Genomic DNA, 19,399 nt, shown 5'->3' on the forward strand with positions numbered 1-19,399 from the left:
AAAGACAGGAGCCAAATGATAATGCGATAGAGTAGCTGTTCAAAAAGGCTTTGATTTCATTTTGTGATCTGTGTCAAACTGCCTCATTCTCAGTGCGGGTGACCCCTCCTCCCCAGGAGACGAGAATGGAAAGTGGGGGTCTTTTGTGAAGTCTCGGCCTCCACAAGGCCCCAGGGAAACCCCACATAGTTCTGAGAGTTGACAGGAATCCTGGCAAAGACTAAGGTGGGTGGGAGGCAGTGACAAGTAGGGTGGCGGACACCAGTCAGGAAGCTGGGGTGGGGGAGAACCCCGTCCTTGGCCCTGCTCAGCCTTGGGGCTGCCATGTGCATGATGGAGAAGGGGAGATTTCCCCCCACCTTGAAGCACCCCTTGGCTGGGCACGGCTTTGATTCCGCTTAGGGCTCAGGTGAGAGAGGAGCAGGAAGCTGTCATGAGCTGGCTGCTTCATAAGGTGCTGCTGCTGGTGCCCCGGAGTCCAACACCGCGGACAAACTGCTCCAGCAGGCCGATGGCACCAGAGGGACTGGGGGCTGCTGCCCGAAGCCCCACTGTGCTGCTGTAGGCAGCCAAGAAGGCTGAGCGCACCTCCTGTAGCCGAGTCTCCCGTTCACTCAGGGCTGTAAGCCTGTGCGGAGGGAGGGAGGGAAAGAGAGAGAATGAATGCATTACCCTGGGGCAGGATCCAACATTCTCTTCCTTACGCCACACTGCCTATCCTTCTGCATTCCTCAGTAGAAGGCCAGCATCTGCCCCGTGGCCATACTACCCTTGTGGTTCAGGCCCCAAATATGTGGCCCTGTTCCTCTCTTAAACTCTCTCTCAGCTCTCAGGCTGCTGTTCCTACCTGGAGAGGCCAGAGTCCTCACCTTCAGTCACTGCATTCCCCGGGTACACAGCTAGGAAGGTGCTGGCTTTTCCAGCAGGATTTCTTTTCTCATTCTATCTGCTTTTCCTTCCCTGGCCTCTACAGGCACTTATCACAAGTCAAGAAGGGGAACAACAAGTGTGAATTCCACATAAGGCTGTTTGATGACTTGAAGAGTCTTTAATAGAAAAGGCCTGAGATAACCAGCCATGCCCAACCTCTGGACTCAAAGTTACACGAAGTCTAGGGGTAGGAGGGACACAGAATTCGAGGAAAGGTCACAGACCCACATGAGATGAGCCCTCACGTTCCCATCCACCTAAGCACCAAGACCAGCCCTGACCACTAACTCACTCCAAAATTTCCCCTAAGAGACCAATCACTGGGTATCCCCTCCTGCAAATTTGTTAGAAGCAGCAGCAATATCCCCAGTTCCCAGGCCCAAATGACTTGCACCTAGGGCCTGGGGTAGCACATGGAGATATGGGGTAAGTGAGTGTCCAGGGGTAAGTATGGAGAGAACAGACCCAGGGAAAATAGATTGGTGGGAGTGGGGGTGTGTGTGTGTGAGAGAGAGTGAGAGAGTGAGAGTGAGAGAAGAAGCAGCAGCAGCAGAAGCAGGTTGTAGGGCGAAGGAAAGTCAAATAGCTCTAGCAGCAGCACTAAGAAAATGGGGCTGATACTGGATTCCTGCAATACCATGAACAACTCCGAAGTCTCTCTTGGCATGTGGGGGAGATACGTGGCCCCAGATTTTCTTTACTTCCTAATTAGGTTTTACATAGGCTGGAGACCATGAGTGCTTCTTTAGCTTTTCCTGAGAGCATATAACCAGGAGAGATACAGATAGTAGTTCATATTCACAGGGAATATCTAAAGGTCCATATGTATGCATTCTCATGGCCCCCTATTTTTAGGAGGCCGAAAGGGGAGAGATCACAACCTATTTAGAAACAAGATAACTGGAGCCCAGAGAGGGTACGTGATCCACTTGAGGACATACGGCAGGCAGAGACTGGAGCTACCATAGTGCCATTCCCTCTCAAGAGATGAGCTAGCAGGTTCAGAGAAGTCAAGGCTGAAATCCCAAGACAGAGCTGGTAAACATATTGGTTTTTTTGTTTTTTTGTTTTTTTTGGCCATGTGGCATGCGGGATCTTAGTTCCCCAACCAGGGATTGAACCCGTACCCCCCTGCAGTAGAAGTGCAGAGTCTTAACCACTGGACCGCCAGGGAAGTCCCCAGAGCTAGTAAACATAACAGCTAGGATTTGGATTAAATTCCTCTGACGCCAAAGCCTAAGCAGTGAACCCACATACTATGTGACCTCACCAGGAATCAACCCTGACCCCACGCCCATCCTGCAATCTTGGAGGCCATGGGATCACGGAGAACCTAGCCCTCCTCTGGGAACCACCCCTAACCTGAGGGTTGGCTGGGAGCACAGAGAGCTACCCAAGGCATAAATTGTAGGATCTGGGGCTACAGCTGCCCGTTTCACTGGCTAATACCAGGTAAGTGAGGGGTGCTATTAAGCAGGGGCAGAGATGTCTCTGCTTCCTCCAGAGATGGCTCTTAGGCTCTCTGGTTGAAGTAGAAAGAGCCTACAGAAAGGTGCAGACAACTATTTCTTTAATCCTCAAAAATCTAAGAGATCTTGTTTCTGGCTTAAGGGCCTGGCTATAGAGAAGGCTGTACCAGGCACCAGTGGCCCCTGAAGTCCTTGGGCTACTCCCTAGCTGCGGGGCCAGGGCCTGTGAGCACCATCTAGGAATCCCAAGGTCTGGCCCCTGCTTGCCCTCAGCAGGAATCCTTCTCGACTCCCAAGGGCAACTTGCCTCCAACCTGTCAGCATGGGAGGGTATGAACTGGATTCTGGTGGTGGTGATGAACACCCAGCACCCGGTGGGGAGGGGAAGGCCCTTAGGCAACCACAGACCAGAAGCAGATCCTGCTCCCCAGGCCACCGGAGGCTCTCCCCGCCTGACATCCGTGAAACAGCAGTGCAGGCAGGGGGCAGGCGGCAGCCAGAGAGGCAGCTGCTCTGCTAGAACTGGAAGTCCAGCACTGGAGCTTTGGAGGGAGAGGATTTTACAGGCTTGGGCTTTGGATGGGCATCCCTGTCCAATTTTCCTTCCTGACCAGAGACAAAAGCAGATGACAAAAGGGGGGAGGTGACAGCAAGGAACCCTCGGTTCTGCTTGGGAGCACAGCCCTCGGGCTAACCCAGCTCCGTTCTGGCTCCGGTCTCCACCATACACCTACTTTCACTACTCCACTGTTCTGCTTTCAAAGGGTTCTCATGTCAGGCAAAGCCTTGGACAGAAATAGAATCTTTTATAGCTAGAGTCCAGCCAGCTTTCCCTAAGGGTGTGTGCCCCAAGAGACCCACGGATGGGTTTTAGAGGCCGGGGAGAGTGAACACACTCCAACGCACTTCCTGAGCAGTCCATCAGGCCTCCTCCATACCTCAGGGTCCAGGAGCAGTGAGGCATACTTAGCTGAGACACTCGGGAGGGCTAGGGAACCCAGGCCAGCTCCCTGGGGCCTGCTGCTGCCGCCTCATTCCTAGCCAGCACTCAGTGGCTCACCAGCTTTTGATACGGGCAGGGCGGGGGGCGGGGCATCCTGTCTTCTCAAGCAAGACACTTACAGACAATTGTTAGGGAGCTCATCCGGGAAGCTGAAAGGGAGAGAGGAGTCTGTGTGCAGGGCAGCCCGTTCCTGAATACTGCCACAGCCTGTTACCATCTGCCAGCTGCCAAAGTCTGTGGAGAGAGAGGATCCGGGCAGGGGATGGTCCACTGATCTGGGGCAGAGAGGAGAGAGAGGGGAGATGATGTGGTCAGTCATATGCCTGACAGGGGAGGCCCTGGAGGAGCGGGGCGGGGAGGCTATGGTGGCCCTGGGACCGGGCCACAAGGGTCTGTTGGTAGAGCATCTGTAAAGTCAACCATTTTCTCCAAAAGTACAAAAACAGCTGGACAGGTTATGACCAAGAAAGAAAAGTAAAAACCACAAGGCAGGGACTTCCCTGGTGGCGCAGTGGTTAAGAATCTGCCTGCCAATGCAGGGGCCACGGGTTCGAGCCCTGGTCCGGGAGGATCCCACATGCCGTGGAGCAGCTGGGCCCATGCACCGCAGCTGCTGAGCCTGAGCTCTGGAGCCCACGAGCCACAGCTGCTGGGCCTGCGTGCCACGACTGCTGGGGCCCACGTGCCTGGGGCCTGTGCTCCGCAGCGAGAGAGGCCACTGCAATAAGAAGCCTGAGCACCGCAATGAAGAGTAGCCCCCGCTCGCCGCAACTAGAGAAAGCCTGCGCACAGCAACAAAGACCCAACGCAGCCAAAAATAAATAAATAAGATAAAATAAATTTATTAAAAAAAAAAAAATAGACCATAAGGCAGGCTCAGCTGTGAGGACAATGCATCATGCAAAGACTTACAGGAGCAAAAGAACAAGAGCAAAGCATGGTGACTAAGGTGAGCCAGCAACCAAAGCCTGGGATCAGGGCATGCCTGCTCTGGCTGACAAAGCAAGTAAAATCTCAACAGCACCAAAAGGAAGGGAGCAAAGCTGAATGCCCCAGGAACCTGGGAGGCAGGATCACCCCACACTCCCTGGCATGTAGATTGGCAGAGTGGCAATGCAGAACCCAGGGCCACCGAGGTCCTATGGTAGAGATGGGAGAACAAGCCTCTTGGGGATGGTGCGGGCGGTGACCTAGATGGAAGAGGAAGTTGACGGGAGCCCTGAGCCCCGCCCTCCTCCTCTGCAGCGCCTTCCAGGAGCCAAAGTTTGTATTCACAAGCAACAACCCAGCAAACTCACTGGCTATGCCCAGAGGGAAGGAATGAATCAGGCAGCCAACTTGACAACTTCATCAGGCCTTTTTCAAACAGAGGTTTGGGGGGTGCGGGGAGAGGAAGGCTGTATTGGGAACCTACCACTGCCACCACCTCCCCGCTCACAGCCCAGCTTTCTCTGCTGTCTCTGGACAGTAGCCCAGCTGGTGGGGGAGGAAGGGAGGAGATAGGGAAACATCAAACGAGGCCCTTCCATCAGCTACCCCAGGTCCCAATCCCCAGAGGTGCATCATCTTTGATGCTTGACCCTTTGTTCTTTAATTCAAGAATAGCAGAAGGTGCTCCTGTAGGGACCCAGAAACAGAGCAGGAGCGTGAATAGTGGTACAGGGGGTGGGAAACTGAAAAATTAATTGACCTTGGCCCACCCAGTTAGCTGGAGTCAAGGGCTCCTAGACTGAGATGACAGTCCCCCTGGGTCCCCAGGCCAGCCTTATCCTCAAGTAGTTGCCAAGCTGAGTGCAGCTCTGGCCAGCGCTGCATCTCTGCTGATCGTAAATCATCTCCTTCTTAGAGGCAGGGAAATGGCAGCCCGGACAGGTAAGGACACTTGCCCAAGGTTCCACGGCTAGAGAGTGCAAGAAGAGATCTTTAAAGCCAAGATTGATTACAGATTTGTTGTACAACAGAAACACCTTGAGACCAGGGAAAACAGCTAGCTTTCTACGTTAAAGCCGCCATGAATCGGAGCCCCCCTGCAACATAGAGACTTGCCATATTCATTGCTCCTGCTCTACTCTGGAAGGTGTATGACAGCAGCACTGGGGATGAGGACAGGCCGTGGTCTGCTACCTGGTGGAAGCCCTAGTGACTGACAAAGCAGGGCTTCCTTCTTCCTACGTGGAGAAACTTGGTAGGGTTCAGGCCAGACACTGTATCTCTGGTGATCCTTAACTGTCTGTAAATCAGAGACAGCTGCCTACATGCAAGAGCAAGCTACACGCCACCGTGTGGTGCCTGCCCTGTGCTTCCTCTGGGTCATGCCGGAGTCTTCAGTCAATGCAACCCCTCTTGAGGGGCAGCCTGGCTCCACAAATCTCACCTCTTGCTCAAACTTTAAGGTAAGGTAGAGCTTCTTTTCCAGTTTTCGGGAAAATAATTGCTAAACAGCAGAGTGTTGAGGGAATGAAAGTAATGTGAAGCAGAGGAGGCTGGGTAGGATGAGGGACTTAAGGGGCAGGGAACATGGGGGTTTCTTATGCTCCTAACCCCACTCCCCAGGGCTATCAGAGACTCACACTTCCAATGGGAAAATGACAGATGGAATATGGTTACAGAGAGGTTCCCAGCAAGGGCTCTTGGTCTCCTAGGCTAGTCCCTTCCCTGTACTTCCCGTGTCCAGCAGGTAGCACCCCCAGGCAAGAACCATGCTTGAAGCAGCCAGGAGACAGCTGTAGTATGGAGAAGGCAGCACAGATAACAACAGGGCGCATGATCCCAGGGGGTCACAAAGGAATCTCAGCAAGCAGCCAACCATCTTTTGCATCTTTTTCAAGAGTGAGCACACAGGCTCCAAATGAATCTTCGTATTTGAGGCTTTTGTCAAGGAAAGGGTTGCAAAGCAACCGTTGTGTTCCTGGGTTTGAGAGCAAGGGGCTGTGCTAAGCAGAGAGGTCCTCGCAAGTGCACATCTGGAGTAGCTGGCTAGAGGGGGCACCTAAAGATGACCGGGAACAGTCATGAGAAGGAAGCACCTGCACCTGCCGAGTGAAAGAAGGAAGGAAAACTTTCAAGTTAGCCTCGGTACACAGGTAACGCAACCAGCCTTAACAAACCCCCATGCTCTTCTGCCCTACACCCTTACTCGAGTGCAAACACAGCATCTACCTCCACCGATCTACCTACAGGACTGGAGGGCACACGGGGCCAAGCCGCCCTCCAACTGGACAACTGTGGAGCTGACAGTGCTTCCAAGGTCATCCCTCCACATCCCCAGGGCCCAGACCTCTGCCCAGGAGGCTGGCTTCTTGGCAACATTTCACTCCCTTAGATGGGTATGGCCTAAGCCCCTCTTCACAGCACCAACAGAGCTGAACCGCCTCACCTTGCCCCACACCTACCAGACCCCTGCTGTGGGCCAGCTCAGGCAAGTGTGTTTTAGCTGGTCCTTTTGGAAGGGGTTACAGGAGTACCCACACAAGCAGAGCTGGCCCAAGCCACACAGCTGAGGCGAGGAGAAAGAGGTCTGGCCTGAGGTACCTGATCTGGCCTTTTACCTAGCTGCCCAGTGCCCTGACACAGCCCATAGTCCTTCAGAAATGAGACTGATAAGGACAGATCTTAACCACAACTACAGTTTACTGAGCATTTCCAGTACTCATGGAAAAGATGAGTATTACTATATGCCAGGTACTTTGCTCCATTATCTCACTTAAACCCAAACTTATGGAGACCAGGATCATTACTCCCACTTTAAAGACGGGATAAAAAAGACTGAGCTCAGAAGGGAAGTGTTTTTTCCAAGTCACACAGCTACAAGTGGCAAAGCTGGGATTGAAACCCAGGCTGACCAAAACCCACGCAAGCCGCACAGTACACTGATCTTCCTTCCTGATAAGGGACGGTGGAGGCCTCAGGGATTGGCTCAGGGATGCACACATAACTTCCAACTGGAATAAAGCACAGAGTTTCTGATCTATGGTTGGAAAAGAGGCCTTCACGTGATCCCTGGATGTGAGAAAGGAAGCACACGGAGTAGCTGGCCACCATTAGGGAAGCTGGCCAGAAGACAAAGCTAGCATGTAGAAAGAGGCAAGGAGAAAGGACCATAGGGAAACGGAGTTGGAACCTTGATGAAGCTGTGCTTGAAGGCTGCATTTTTCCAATGTAAACCAATAGTTTTCCTTTATTGTTTAAACTCTTTTGAGATGGATTTTCTGTTATTTGCATCTAAAAGCACCTGATCTGACAGCTCACAGAGAGGGCTTGAAGGTTCACAGCTAGGAAGGACCTGGGCAGTTAGTTGCCCATTTAAGTCTCTGATTAAAAAAAAAAGAAACCCAAAGCTATCAAGTGACATGTCTGAAGTCATGCAGGGAACGAACATTTGAGCCAAGACCCAGAATCCTAGCCTTTCAGAGAGCCTGAATGTCACCTAATCTGTACCTACCCCCACCACTACCAAGCCTCCAGGTGATGGTCCCACAGCCTCTGCCCAAGTGAACACCTCCAGGAATGGGGCCTTAGGGAAGAATCCTTCCGTTCAACAAGGGCCTGACCCCACGGAACAAGTGACTTCGGAAACGGCTAGGACAAGATTCATCAGATTTGAAAAGTCATCAGTTTCCCTCAGCCTGGACTTCAGGCATTGGGGTATGTGTGTGTGTGTGTCTGTGTGTCTGTGTGTGCGGTGTGTGTGTTTGTGTGAACCAGAGACCTGTGCTTTCCTGCAGCAGCCCAAGGAGAAGTCTTTTGGGGCTCCAAGTTTTCTCTTATGGGTCTCAAGCTGGCAATGCCTTTAGGCTTCTCACCGCTCATCGCTGGTCTGGAGCTGTGGCCCCATGGGAGAACACATCAAACGTTAAGACAGGAACCCTACGTGTTACAGAAAGCAATCCGGTTTCTCTGCCTCGTTAAACATAGCCGGGGACAGAGCTCATTGCTCATAACAAGCAGTTAGTAGGTGGTGAAGGATGGGGAAAGAGAAGCTATCTGGGCAGCAGAGTTGGCGCCTATGTTGTCACTTAGCTAACCAACCAGGCCGCTGGATGTCCCTCAGCCAAGTTCATGTGCTCTTCAGGCAGCTTGGCTTCCAGCTGGGCTCAGTGGTAGCGCCATCCCTCCTCAGGCACGGACAGTGCTATGCTAGCAACCCCCATCCCTAAAGATGTCTGACTCTGGAGCAGAGACCAAGACTACACACGGAGCTGGGCACTTTACTGACCAGGGCTCGGAGAGGCATGTGAGCACTGGTCCTGCCTCTTCCCAGTCCCCAGCCCTACAGATGATGAGAGATTTAACAATGGTCCAGAAACGCAACTCAATTAGAAGCTGCTGCAGTAGCAGCTAACGATGCGCAAGAGCCACCAGTCTTGCCAGTGAAGGGTACGGGGTTGGGACTGGATAAGAGTCAGCACCCCACAGAACTTTCTTCTGAATCCGACACCTACTTCTTAACTTTGAACAAAGCTACACCAATTCTTTTCACAGGGAAGTCCTACCTTAAAAGAGATATGCTTGTAGAACTTGGGAATGTGGAGCATAGGAAACGCAGAGAATTCACATTGTAAGGGGAATTTCAGCCGTCACAGATAGCTTTAGTAAATAAAGGGTTTCTTTCCACACAGTTCCCTCTGCTGCACTAAAAAGCTGATTGGCTGTTGTTACCTAAGAGAAGCAGGAAAGCTAATGACAGGATCCCTCAGGCACTTTAAGATAAGAGAGACTAAATTAATTTTAATGTTAATGGAAATATGTAATTATAATTAGAATGCTCCAGATCCGAATAAAGTAGTCTTTCAAATCCTCTGGCAAACAAGCAGCCAATCCAGAACCTCGTCACCTGGCCAGCCCAGCCTGGCTACAAGCAGGCACTCCCAGAATAAACCAGCAGAGCCATCAAACACCTCACAGCAGTCCACCCCACGCCTTTCCAAGGCACCCCATTTTGGTCCAGTTATTCCAGCCTCCTTCACCAGGCCCCAGCTCACAGGGCCGTGAGATCAGGAGGACACCCCCAAACCTCCTCAGCCTCCTGGACCATCCTGCACCAGCCATAAGCATCTGAGCCCCCAGTGCAGGTAGATAACCACTGGCGAGACCGAGGGAAATGACCACAAGATCGGAACTCGGATCTTTTGTCAGGAAGAAGGGAATGATAAAAAGCTAAGGTGTGTGATGGGGTGTTGCCTCAGTGGGGGAGCCCCCAACAGTTGGACAGTTAAGACCAGGGAGGACCCAGGGGACAGGAGGAATCTCCTGTTTTCCTTCCCAGTTGTCCAGCAATGCTGCACAGGCAGAAAAGGAGGCAGGGACGAGGAGCAAGAGCTCCAGCCCAGAAGAGCAAGGGTCACGCGGTGCCGCGGCAGGCCCACAGCGGCCCTGAGGCAAGCTGCACAGACAAGCGCGGTGGCACAGAGGATGCGGATGAGCACGGCACGTGGGCTTGTCTGCTCGGCACCATCTCCGCGCAGCTGCCTCCACCAGACCCGTGGGGACAGAGGGGTTGTGGCCTTTATTTAACAGACTCAGCTACAGCGCTGACGGACACGGCAGTGCTCCGAGTTGAAGGACTCACCTTCAGAGGTGAGCACACAGGACCCCTCTGGACAGTGCAGCTCCTACTCACCCAGAGCTGATCCGCTCAGCCTGTGTGGGGAGGGTGCTTTTCCCCACCTTCCTCCATTGCTTGCTTTTGCCCAGAAAGGAAAAACCAGAGGACGGTGATGGGAGGAGAGTTCCCAAGGTTTCAGGGTTTTCCTTGTGATAAGCTTGTGACCTTTGGGTTCAGCTTCCTCCTTGGTAACATGCCTGCCACAAGGAAAGACCTGAAATTCTGGAGCAGTATCCAACAGGGCTGGGCTTGAATCTGGAGTGGACTTCAACGCTCACGATCGTTCTGCTAAATGTCTTTTCTCCCTGGAATTTATTAAGGACCTCTTAAGTCGCACACAAAGTCTTTGTTCTCTTCAGAAGGGCCAGACGTTCTCAAGGCCTTAGAAAACAAAGTAATTCACAGGACTCCTTCCCTGGCTGTATGACATGGAAGGAGTGTTAAGGGGTCAGCTAGCAAATGCCTCCCCCAGATGCCAGGCCATCCCTCAATCCTAAGCCCCTGGCCAGCGCTCAGCTTTAACCTCACCAAGGGAACATCAGTTCTGCGGCACACTCCAGCCACACCTCTCCATCCTGGCTGAGCTGCTCCCTTTCCAGATGTGCAGGCCTGCGAGGGTTGCCCCAGCCACACACATCTAGACTAGCTCCCTACCGTCTGTCCTCTTCAGGGCCCCACCCATCCAGACGAGGAATGGGAGAGCCAGAAGCACCTCGGAGGATCTCGCGCCATCTCTTTAATCAGAATGTGAGGTCCACAGGGGGGGCTGAGACCTGGCAAAGGCGACGGGGAGGGGCAGCCCCAACTTCCTGCCCATCACATCACAACTACTATACCTTCTGGATACCCATCTGCCAGGGCTCTGGGAAGGGGGAGTCTCAAACCACTCTGCGAACCAGCTCCTGCTCTGTATCCAAACATTAACCCATCCTCCAAACAGTGCGCGAGCCTGCAAGCTTGTCGATCCCCTCTGGCCTCCTGGGTACACTGCCCGCCAGGCCGCATGCCCTGGAACCCCACGCTCCAGCCTTATTAACAGGCAAGGGCTAGCCACCCCACCATTAGGACTTGGGAGGTCCTCACCTGGGCTTGGGGACCTCCAGGGGACTGCTACCCAGCCTGAAAAAGTTGTCAGAATGGTTCGAGGACGAGGAGCTGGAGGACTTGGCTTCCACCAGCCCCTGGTGGGAAGGCAGGCGGTCCTCTGAGAGCTGCGGCCGGTTCCAGAGCACACTCTGTGGAGAGGATGAGTGGCTCTTCCTCCTGCAGCGGAAAGATAGGGCTGCTGGCTAAGGGGCCACCTCGGGCAAACCCTCTGCCCACTTGTACTAAATCTCAGGGCCCACTTTTTACTTGCACTGGAAAAATGCCACATGGGAGTGGGCATACTTCAGCACCCCCTTGGGCTCGGCCATGGGCAGCGAGGGCTGGGTCTTCACACAGGGACTGTGACGTCTGAACAAAACTGGCCTGCTGGCCTCAGTGCACACGCTGGAAAACAGATTCTTAACTAACACTTTAGTAACTGACCTTCCCTGCTAATGTTATACAAAATATTGAGCCCTTTGTCCAGGGGGAAGGTCATCTGATTCTCAAAGGAGCTGACCCTCAACAAGCTCCCAATTCCTAATCATTATTTTGTACTCACCCCTTTTTTCTTTTTCTAAGCTGGCCCCCCACCTCCCAGGCAAATGATACAAGGGAGCACCCCCAGGAAGTCCCTTTAGCACCAGCGCCCCTCACCCGACCCTGTCTTCCCAGCCCTGCAGCTTCCTCCTTCATCCCGCAGTGCCCCCCACCAACCAGATGGCTGGCCTCTGAGGCCCAGTAGAGACAGCAGGGCATGGAGCTCAGCTCTCAGGCCTGCTGTCGGGGGCCCCTTTGTTCCTGGGGCTCCCTGGAGTTGGAGCCCTGGCTCACAGCTGTTAGCAAGCTTAGTTCCAGCCTGGCCCTCACCAAGCTGCCTGAGTCTGTGCTCCTGCAGGGACCAGCTCCACGGTCTCATAGGTGAAGCTCCCGGCGGCTCCTGGGGAGCTCTCCATGACCAGAGAGAAGTCACTGCCAAGGCTGGTGGTGCTGCCACGATCCTTCCGCCCTGAAAGAAGCCAGTGCCATCAGTCAGCACATTATCTTCTCCTGCTAGGGGTCCCCCACCTCTTCCACACAGAAGAGAAGTTTCTAGAACAAACAGTCCCTATGTGGTCTAGAGTCAGAAAGATATACAGAGAAAGTCTGCTGGGGCCCATGACTCACTCAGCATGCAGATATCTTCCACAGTGAAGCCTGCATCCCGGGCTGGCAAACTCTTCCTCCTGTAAACAGAAGCCAGGACAGTGAATTCCAGATTGGGCTGAAGTCTCCCATGTCCCCCACATGCTGCCCACCTGGGAAAGAAGCTCCAACTCACTGGAAACTCATGGACACAGGTCCTACCTAAACTGCTGCAGAAAGGCCAGGCCCACTTCTGGGAGGCCAGCAAAGCCTGCCGCCTCCCTGTCAGTGTGGCCCTCAGAGTTCAAGTCTGGTCCAGCACACTAGGAGCTTGGATTTGGAAAGCTTGGACTTGGAAAGCAAGCAAAGACACCAACTCTCACAGGGGTCCTAAAGCAATTACCAGGCAAGACCCCTGTGTTTGCCGGGCTGGAAGCAGACTCTGCTCTGTGGCGGTGGGCTGTGCAGACACCCCTCTGCAGCAGCGCAGGGAAGGAAGCCATCAGCTCAGGCAGGAGAATCTTCTGCCATGGCGGTGGCATGGGGAGCTGGGAGTCCCCCTATCCTTGGGCTGGCTTTTCCCTGCAGCAACGAGCCCTGCTCTCCTAGTCACAAGATGAGCCTCTTCAGCCACTGGCCCTCCCCAGGTACCCCTACCTGCCCTCAAAGTGAAGGCAGGGACAGGAAGCCAGCCTGCCAAGCATGCAGGGAAACAGGGCAGGGATAAGGCAGCAAGCAAGAACCCCCCTGCCCTAGCGCGGCCCTTCCCGGAGCACCTTGCTCCCAGTGAGAGCAGGCCTCTCCTTACCTCTGTATCTTCAGAGCAGAGTACTCCTCAGAGATGATATGCTTCAAAAAATTGAAGCAGAAGAAGAAAATCTGAGAGACCAAAAAGCAGCACACATGAGAAGATAGCAGTCTCCAGGGAGATGAATCTAGGTGGCAGAACTCCCAGGAGAGGGCAACCAGTGACCCTGGTCAACCCCTGATGGACAGCAGCCCTGCTTTGGGGACCCTGCTGGATATTCTGGTGTAGAAACAGTACGGGCAGTAGGGAAGGCTTAGGAGGTCGGGCAGGCGTGCCTGGGGTGGGGCAAGGAAGGAAGGGCGTTTCCTTCCGGAGAACGCAAAAGGGTAAGCCAGTGACGTTTCACACCATCTTCAAATTGAACACACACATTCTCAAGCTACTGAAAAGGATGAAGAGAACAGCTGCTTCTCCCCCTCAGCCTCTCCTAAGAACCTCAGGGAGAGAGGCTAACAGGGAAGGACAGCTGGGAGAGAATTTCGGGGCAAGAAGATTAGTGGACACAGCAGGAACACAATGCAAGGGCAAGAGATCAGATTTTGTAGAAGAAATACCCGGAAACAGTGGTTCAGGAGAACCAGGGGTGGGGGCAGCCACTGCCTGGCCCACAGCCTGCACTGTTCAGAAACTGTAAGGGGCAGGACGAAGACCGAGGCGGGCAAAAGCCGGAGGAGGCTCCTGAGCTCTGACCCCGCATCCGCATCCCCAGCTCCGTGAGCAAATTCTCTCTTCTCCCTTCCAGCCAGTGCCCCGGTCCAATGGGCCTCTGTGAAGTGCACACAATGCATAGTCTCTGCAGTTGATTCTGAAAGGTGTGGTCCATCAACCCCTCACTTGGAAAAATACCCACAGGGTATCCCAGAGCCCCGTAAGGTCTCCTCAAAAAATAAAAGAGGAGGGAGGGTGCCTAGGTCAGGCCAGTATGAAAACTTTGTTACATAACTTTTTTTTTTTTTTGGCCGCCCCGCACAGCTTGTGGGATTTTAGTTTCCCGACCAGGGATTGAACCTGGACCCTCGGCAGTGAAAGCACGGAGTCCTGAGCACAGAGTCCTAACCACTGGACAGCCAGGGAAGTCCCCGTTACATAAAATTAAATAGGTGTCTTCACCACAGATTTTTTAGTCTTTAATATGCTAATGTGCTCTGAGAGCCTCAAAGGCAAAGGAGGGGTACGGAGCTGTTTAACAGGCCCCAGCTTTTTGCATGTTTTTAAAGTATCAGAGTTTTGAGTGTGTGCGGGAAGGAAGGGAGGGCTAAGAGAAAAGCCCACACCCCGCCAACCCTCCCAGCTGAGAAGACCCTCTTGTTTATGTTGAGACGTGGCCAGGGTTTGAATCCAGAATCCACTGGGCTCAGCCGCATCCCCTGCCCCGTCTCTGAAGGTGGAATCTGGCCTGCTCTGGGGATGGGGAGACAGCATGGGGGACAGCAGGTACTGGAGCGCCAGCTCCAGCAAATCTCAGAATGAGAGGCTGCAAAGGGGCTTTACGTGCGGATTTCAGTGCCGAAGTCACTGCCTCTGACAGAGTTCATGGAGGCCTCTGAGGAACAGGCTTATGAGCTCTGCAGTCCTGGCAGGTGCGATCAGTGCTCAAAAGAAGAGATTTAGAAGGAGAGAGGAGCAGCTGAGAGGGAGGAACAAGAGAAGAATGCACAAGATAAGATGCCCAGAAGAGGCAGCTTCAGAAGGGTGAGAAAGATGCCTCAGGAAAATGGGGGGGGGGAGCCAACACTGCGTGCAGCTCCCACGCTGGGCATCTGGACTCATTCTCTTTGTGAGGCAGCAGAATCAACACCGGGAGACTCAAGGTTAATCACATTACCCAAGGTCACCCAGGTAGTAAGTGGCACAACTGGGGTTCACACTCAGGTCTGACTCCAGGTCTGTGTGCAGGGAAAACAGGCTGAAAACAAGAGTACCGAAGAGCCAAAGACTGAAAAGAGTAGCTAAAAGGATAAGGCGTGGACAGAGCAGAGAGGAGGAAGGAGGGACAGCGCCCGGACAGGAAGGGGACCCACAGCCCGCTGGCCGGGACTGGTCTGGTGGTGAGGAGCTGGCAGGACCCTGCTTGCACGGAAGGCCCTGGGGCTTAAAAGCTGCCGAGTGGGTGTGATGAGACAAGGGAGGACAGGGAAGAGCTTCTGGCTTTAGCTGTAAGGATGAGGGGCACAGGAAAGGACTTGTAAATTGGTTCCAGAGTGCAGAAAACAAGGTCACCCATAAGAAGGCTGGCACAGAAGCGGGGGAAGAGGACTGACACACGAAGGTCACAGGTAAGTGTTCTCTCCGCGAGAGAGGGAGACTGAGGCTCAGAACGGGGCTGCTGTGCCAGTGCTTTTCCTGCCACGCTGCCTGATCCCAGCACACCCCAGGCAAGGAACCGCCCCCAAAGTGTGGACACCAAACAGACCATCACCCTGTCCCTCCTGGGGGTAAAAGAGCCCGAGCTCGCGGAGCCCTGACGTGTGCTCGCGGACCGTGAGCAGAACCCACCTCCTCTCCTTTGCTGAGTCGATCTACCAACATGTGCCTGAAACAAGAAGGCGAGGAGGTCAGAGCGAGCAGCTCCCAGACACGAGGATGAAGGGGGACCAGAGGCACAGGGACAGCCCATGGCCTTGGCACCTCAGCCTCAGGTGGGCCCGACCACACCTTCTCTCTTCCCAAGGGGGTGGGACCGTCTTCGCCTTCAACCCTGTCACAGGGGCCACCACACCCACGCACACAAAAAGGCGGTTCCCAAGCACCGGAGGACCCCATAGCCCGACAGTTCCCGAAGGCTCACCCGAAGAGGAACCAGTCGTAGGCTACCGTTAGGTAGAGGATCTCAGCGGGCTTCAGGGATGCGTGGATGAGCCCGTCCTGGAGGAGACGCGCCCAGATCAGAAAGAAGCCTCCCCATGACGGCCCCTCCTGGCCTCGGGGGCTGAGTCACAACCCCCGCCCCCGTGACAACCAGGCTGCCTGACAGCCCCCGGAGCGGGGTTAAACACGACACCTGCTCTGGACACGTGAGGTCCCTCGCTCCGAAGCCTCTCTGCTTTCTGGAAACAGTCCTAGCGCTCATAGAGAGTACATCTTGGAAGGGCCTCTGAATGCTCCCTGACCCCACGGCTCAGCCCGTCCATACTCACAGCCCACAAGGAAAGGCGCAGGAGAGAGATGAAGAGGGGCGTCCGGTCCCAGCCTGAGATACAGTGTACCAGCAGTCCGCTGTCATCTACACAGGAACATGGAACGGGAGGCCCAGGAGAGAAGCAAACACGGGCTGATGAGAAGGGGATGTGCCACCGCCCTGGCCTGGGGTGAGAGCCAGGCCACCCCAGAACCACGGCCTAGCTCCAGGGGCAGGCACGTGATGTTTCTGCCAACCTGGCCACAGTGACTGGTTCAAGGATGGGCACTGGATCCAAACTGAGGCAATGAGCGGGAGCTCTGGGACAGAGGCCGTCTCCCTCTTCTGGAGGGGTTAAGATGGCAGGAAACAAGTCCGGAACGATTGCCAGCCATGAAGCTAACTAAACAGTGGGTATGAGGGCTTCCCTGGTGGCGCAGTGGTTGAGAATCTGCCTGCCAATGCAGGGGACACGGGTTCGAGCCCTGGTCTGGGAGGGTCCCACATGCCGCGGAGCAGCTGGGCCCGTGAGCCACAATTACTGAGCCTGCGCGTCTGGAGCCTGTGCTCCGCAACGAGAGGCCGCGACAGTGAGAGGCCCGCGCACCGCGATGAGGAGTGGCCCCCGCTCGCCACAACTAGAGAAAGCCCTCGCACAGAAACGAAGACCCAGCACAGCCATATATAAATAAATAAATAAAAATAAATAATTAAAAAAAAAAAAAAAAAAACAGTGGGTATGAGACAAGGAGAGATTCTTTGTGGTATTTGGCACCTGGCTCTGCTCTTGGGCCTTCTTGGTTATATAAACGAATACATTTCCATTTGTTCAAGCAAGTGCAACCCCACACAGGTCCTGACTGGTATGGAGGAACCAGAGTCAGACCGCCCTAGGACACTGAGCACGATGGGCTCATCCAATCAAAACAGTCAAACTGGCTGGAGTACCCTCTAGAGAACAGGCCCTCCAGGGGCTCTTGTGTGTGCCCAAGAAGAGGCCAGGACTGACTTTCTCTCACCTTTCTGAACCAAAAGAGGCCACTGAAGCCCCACACAAAAGGCTGATGCTCAAAGCTCAAAGGCCAGCTGACCCAGCGCAGAAACACATCAGCAAAAGGCTGATGCTGAAAGCTCAAAGGCCAGCTGAATGTGGTTCAGATGGTAACTAGTTCATAATTTGGGGCATGGAATAAATCTGCCAATGACAAGGGAATCCCCAAATCCTTCTCCCATAGAGCAAGAGGCCCCAATAAACACACATTCGCGACGTCAAGACCTGGGAACACCCAGAAGATCCTATGGCTTGAGGCAGGCAGAGGCAGACTCACCGTCACTGTTAATTATGGAAAGCAGCAGTTTCAGGTAGTTTTGTGTTTGTTGCACCAGATCCCAACTCTGTTGGAGAAGAAAAATAAAAGGATTCTATGAATAGGTGTTTAACTCAGAATGGGAATTTAAAGCATTTTTAAAATAAAATGCTATGAGTTATTCTGGGGAAACAAGTACCCCAGGCTCACTTCACTTTTCACACGTCCCTGCACCCTCACCCACGGGCCCCTCCCTCAGTGTGCTCTGACCCAACGTGCCGGTGAGGGAGGGGAAGCCGTGCAGGAGCCTGGGCAACCCACAGCCCCACAGCCACAAGCAGCGGCCAGACACTAGCCTCCTCTGAGCCCTGGGCTCCGGGCACGGCTGTCTAGGGAATTAACAGAAGCCGACAGACAGCCTTGAGCCCGTGGCCATTGTCACCAAATGGAAAGAGCCATTTCTTTATCGGCCATCACATCACAGAAACTAAGGTAACCATCAACCTTCTCATCAATCACGTTTCATACGTTTTTTATTGCTACTCACTGCATAGTCTTTTAATGAGTAACAAATGCGGTCTGTTTGGTAAACAAAAATCCTTTAAAACAGGAGGCCCGTGAGGTGGGAGAGCAAAAATAAGCAAAAGCCACAGAGATCGGAACCTCTGTTCTAGCCCAAGCTAAAGGTCTAGACTAGACCCTCTGAGAAACAGTCCATTTTGGAATCCGGAACCCCACGGAGGGGCCTGACCCAGTTCTGCGGCCCCCTCCCCCTAGCTGGGGACAGTCTCTTAACATGACTGCTTCTCAGTGTCTGGGGCTGTGCAGAGAGGGCGGTGAATGCCAGCTAGCGAGAGCGCTCCCATGGGGAGGGTGAACACAGCACCTGTAATTGGAATGGTTTTCCCAGGAATTTAAACCAGGCTCATTTACCTGACCTTCCCACGGACCCTGGAGAGTCCTGACCCACTTTCAGGAGCTCCAGAGAAAGCCGCTGCAGTGCCGTGCTAATAAACTTATTACCCATGGTGGCTCGGGGGTCTCTCCACTCATCTGGTTCAACGTGTCAGACACACCACTGCCAAGAGATTTCCTCCGAGCTGTGATTCCAGCGGGTGAGGAAAAGCAGGAGAGGCGGGAGCTACGCAGCAGGTGTGCAGGGAGGTCAGGCTGGCTGGGGGAGGACTGCAGCGGCCGGGAGTGGGCAGGAGGTGACCAAGGACGAGCCCGCAGGGCAGCTCCCACAACGGCAGCTGTTTGAAGGGGACACAAATGACCAAGGAACGGCGGCAGACACTGCTGGCCACCGCGCCCAGGGCTGGAGCAGGAACCACAGCCTGGGGAGCGCTGGGTCGGCAGAGGCCCAAGGTCACACAGCTAAGCTGAGCTGGGGTTTGGACCCAGGACTGTGGTCACACACTGCACTGTAGGAACACTTCCTCAGATACCAGTGAGAAACAGAAGAGGACCTGGGAAATGCATGAAAATCTAGGCTCACCTCTGACTCTCTCAACCTATGTGCGCCGTGACAAAGCCTCCAGGTGCAGAGGTGAGAACCACATAACGGCCTTATGTTTCCATGCCTGGTGCACTCTTTCCCTGGCTGGCAAACTCCTACTCATCCTTTAAAGGCCCAGCCCCATTATCTTCTCTACAGAGTCTTCTTCTGTGGCCACTGGTCAATATCCCTACTACGCAGGTGATGGTTATGCTGTTGCCTCGGAATTTTCCTAGACTGAGCCCAGTGAGGGCGGAGGCCATTTTGGCACCTCTGCATCTGTACGGCTTCGTGCTTAGGGACTAGGAGGTACCTGTAGAATGTTCTTTCACTGACTGTTCATAGTCAGCGGCCAGCTTGAGGAGCAGCTGCCACTGGAAGGGGTCTTCGGGCACAGAATGAAAGAGCAGAGCTCTATGGAATTCCATCGGGCCACACAGAGGTCAGCAAC

The 19,399-nt window shown here is 54.0% G+C and overlaps 1 protein-coding gene across 6 annotated transcripts in view; it reads right to left on the minus strand.

The window, feature by feature from the left end:
- Window positions 1-32: 32 nt before the first annotated feature.
- Window positions 33-19,399, minus strand: part of MTMR14 (myotubularin related protein 14) — a 43,257-nt gene continuing 23,890 nt past the window's right edge. For 3 of the 6 annotated variants that reach the window (XM_068558530.1, XM_068558529.1, XM_068558533.1), the window contains 10 exons: window positions 17,472-17,538; window positions 16,163-16,248; window positions 15,814-15,890; window positions 15,522-15,558; window positions 13,026-13,096; window positions 12,260-12,318; window positions 11,963-12,101; window positions 11,090-11,269; window positions 3,522-3,677; window positions 33-628 (listed from right to left, as the gene is read on the minus strand). In XM_068558530.1, the coding sequence (XP_068414631.1) occupies window positions 448-628; window positions 3,522-3,677; window positions 11,090-11,269; window positions 11,963-12,101; window positions 12,260-12,318; window positions 13,026-13,096; window positions 15,522-15,558; window positions 15,814-15,890; window positions 16,163-16,248; window positions 17,472-17,538 (1,053 nt within the window). In that variant the 3' untranslated portion in view covers window positions 33-447. Of the gene's footprint in view, window positions 629-3,521; window positions 3,678-11,089; window positions 11,270-11,962; window positions 12,102-12,259; window positions 12,319-13,025; window positions 13,097-15,521; window positions 15,559-15,813; window positions 15,891-16,162; window positions 16,249-17,471; window positions 17,539-18,473; window positions 18,704-19,399 lie in introns of all 6 variants that reach the window. The other 3 variants (XM_068558532.1, XM_068558531.1, XM_068558534.1) reach the window with 2 other exon arrangements.

Source organism: Eschrichtius robustus, chromosome 12 (genome assembly GCF_028021215.1).
Source record: "Eschrichtius robustus isolate mEscRob2 chromosome 12, mEscRob2.pri, whole genome shotgun sequence".
Classification (NCBI taxonomy): Eukaryota; Metazoa; Chordata; class Mammalia; order Artiodactyla; family Eschrichtiidae; genus Eschrichtius; species Eschrichtius robustus.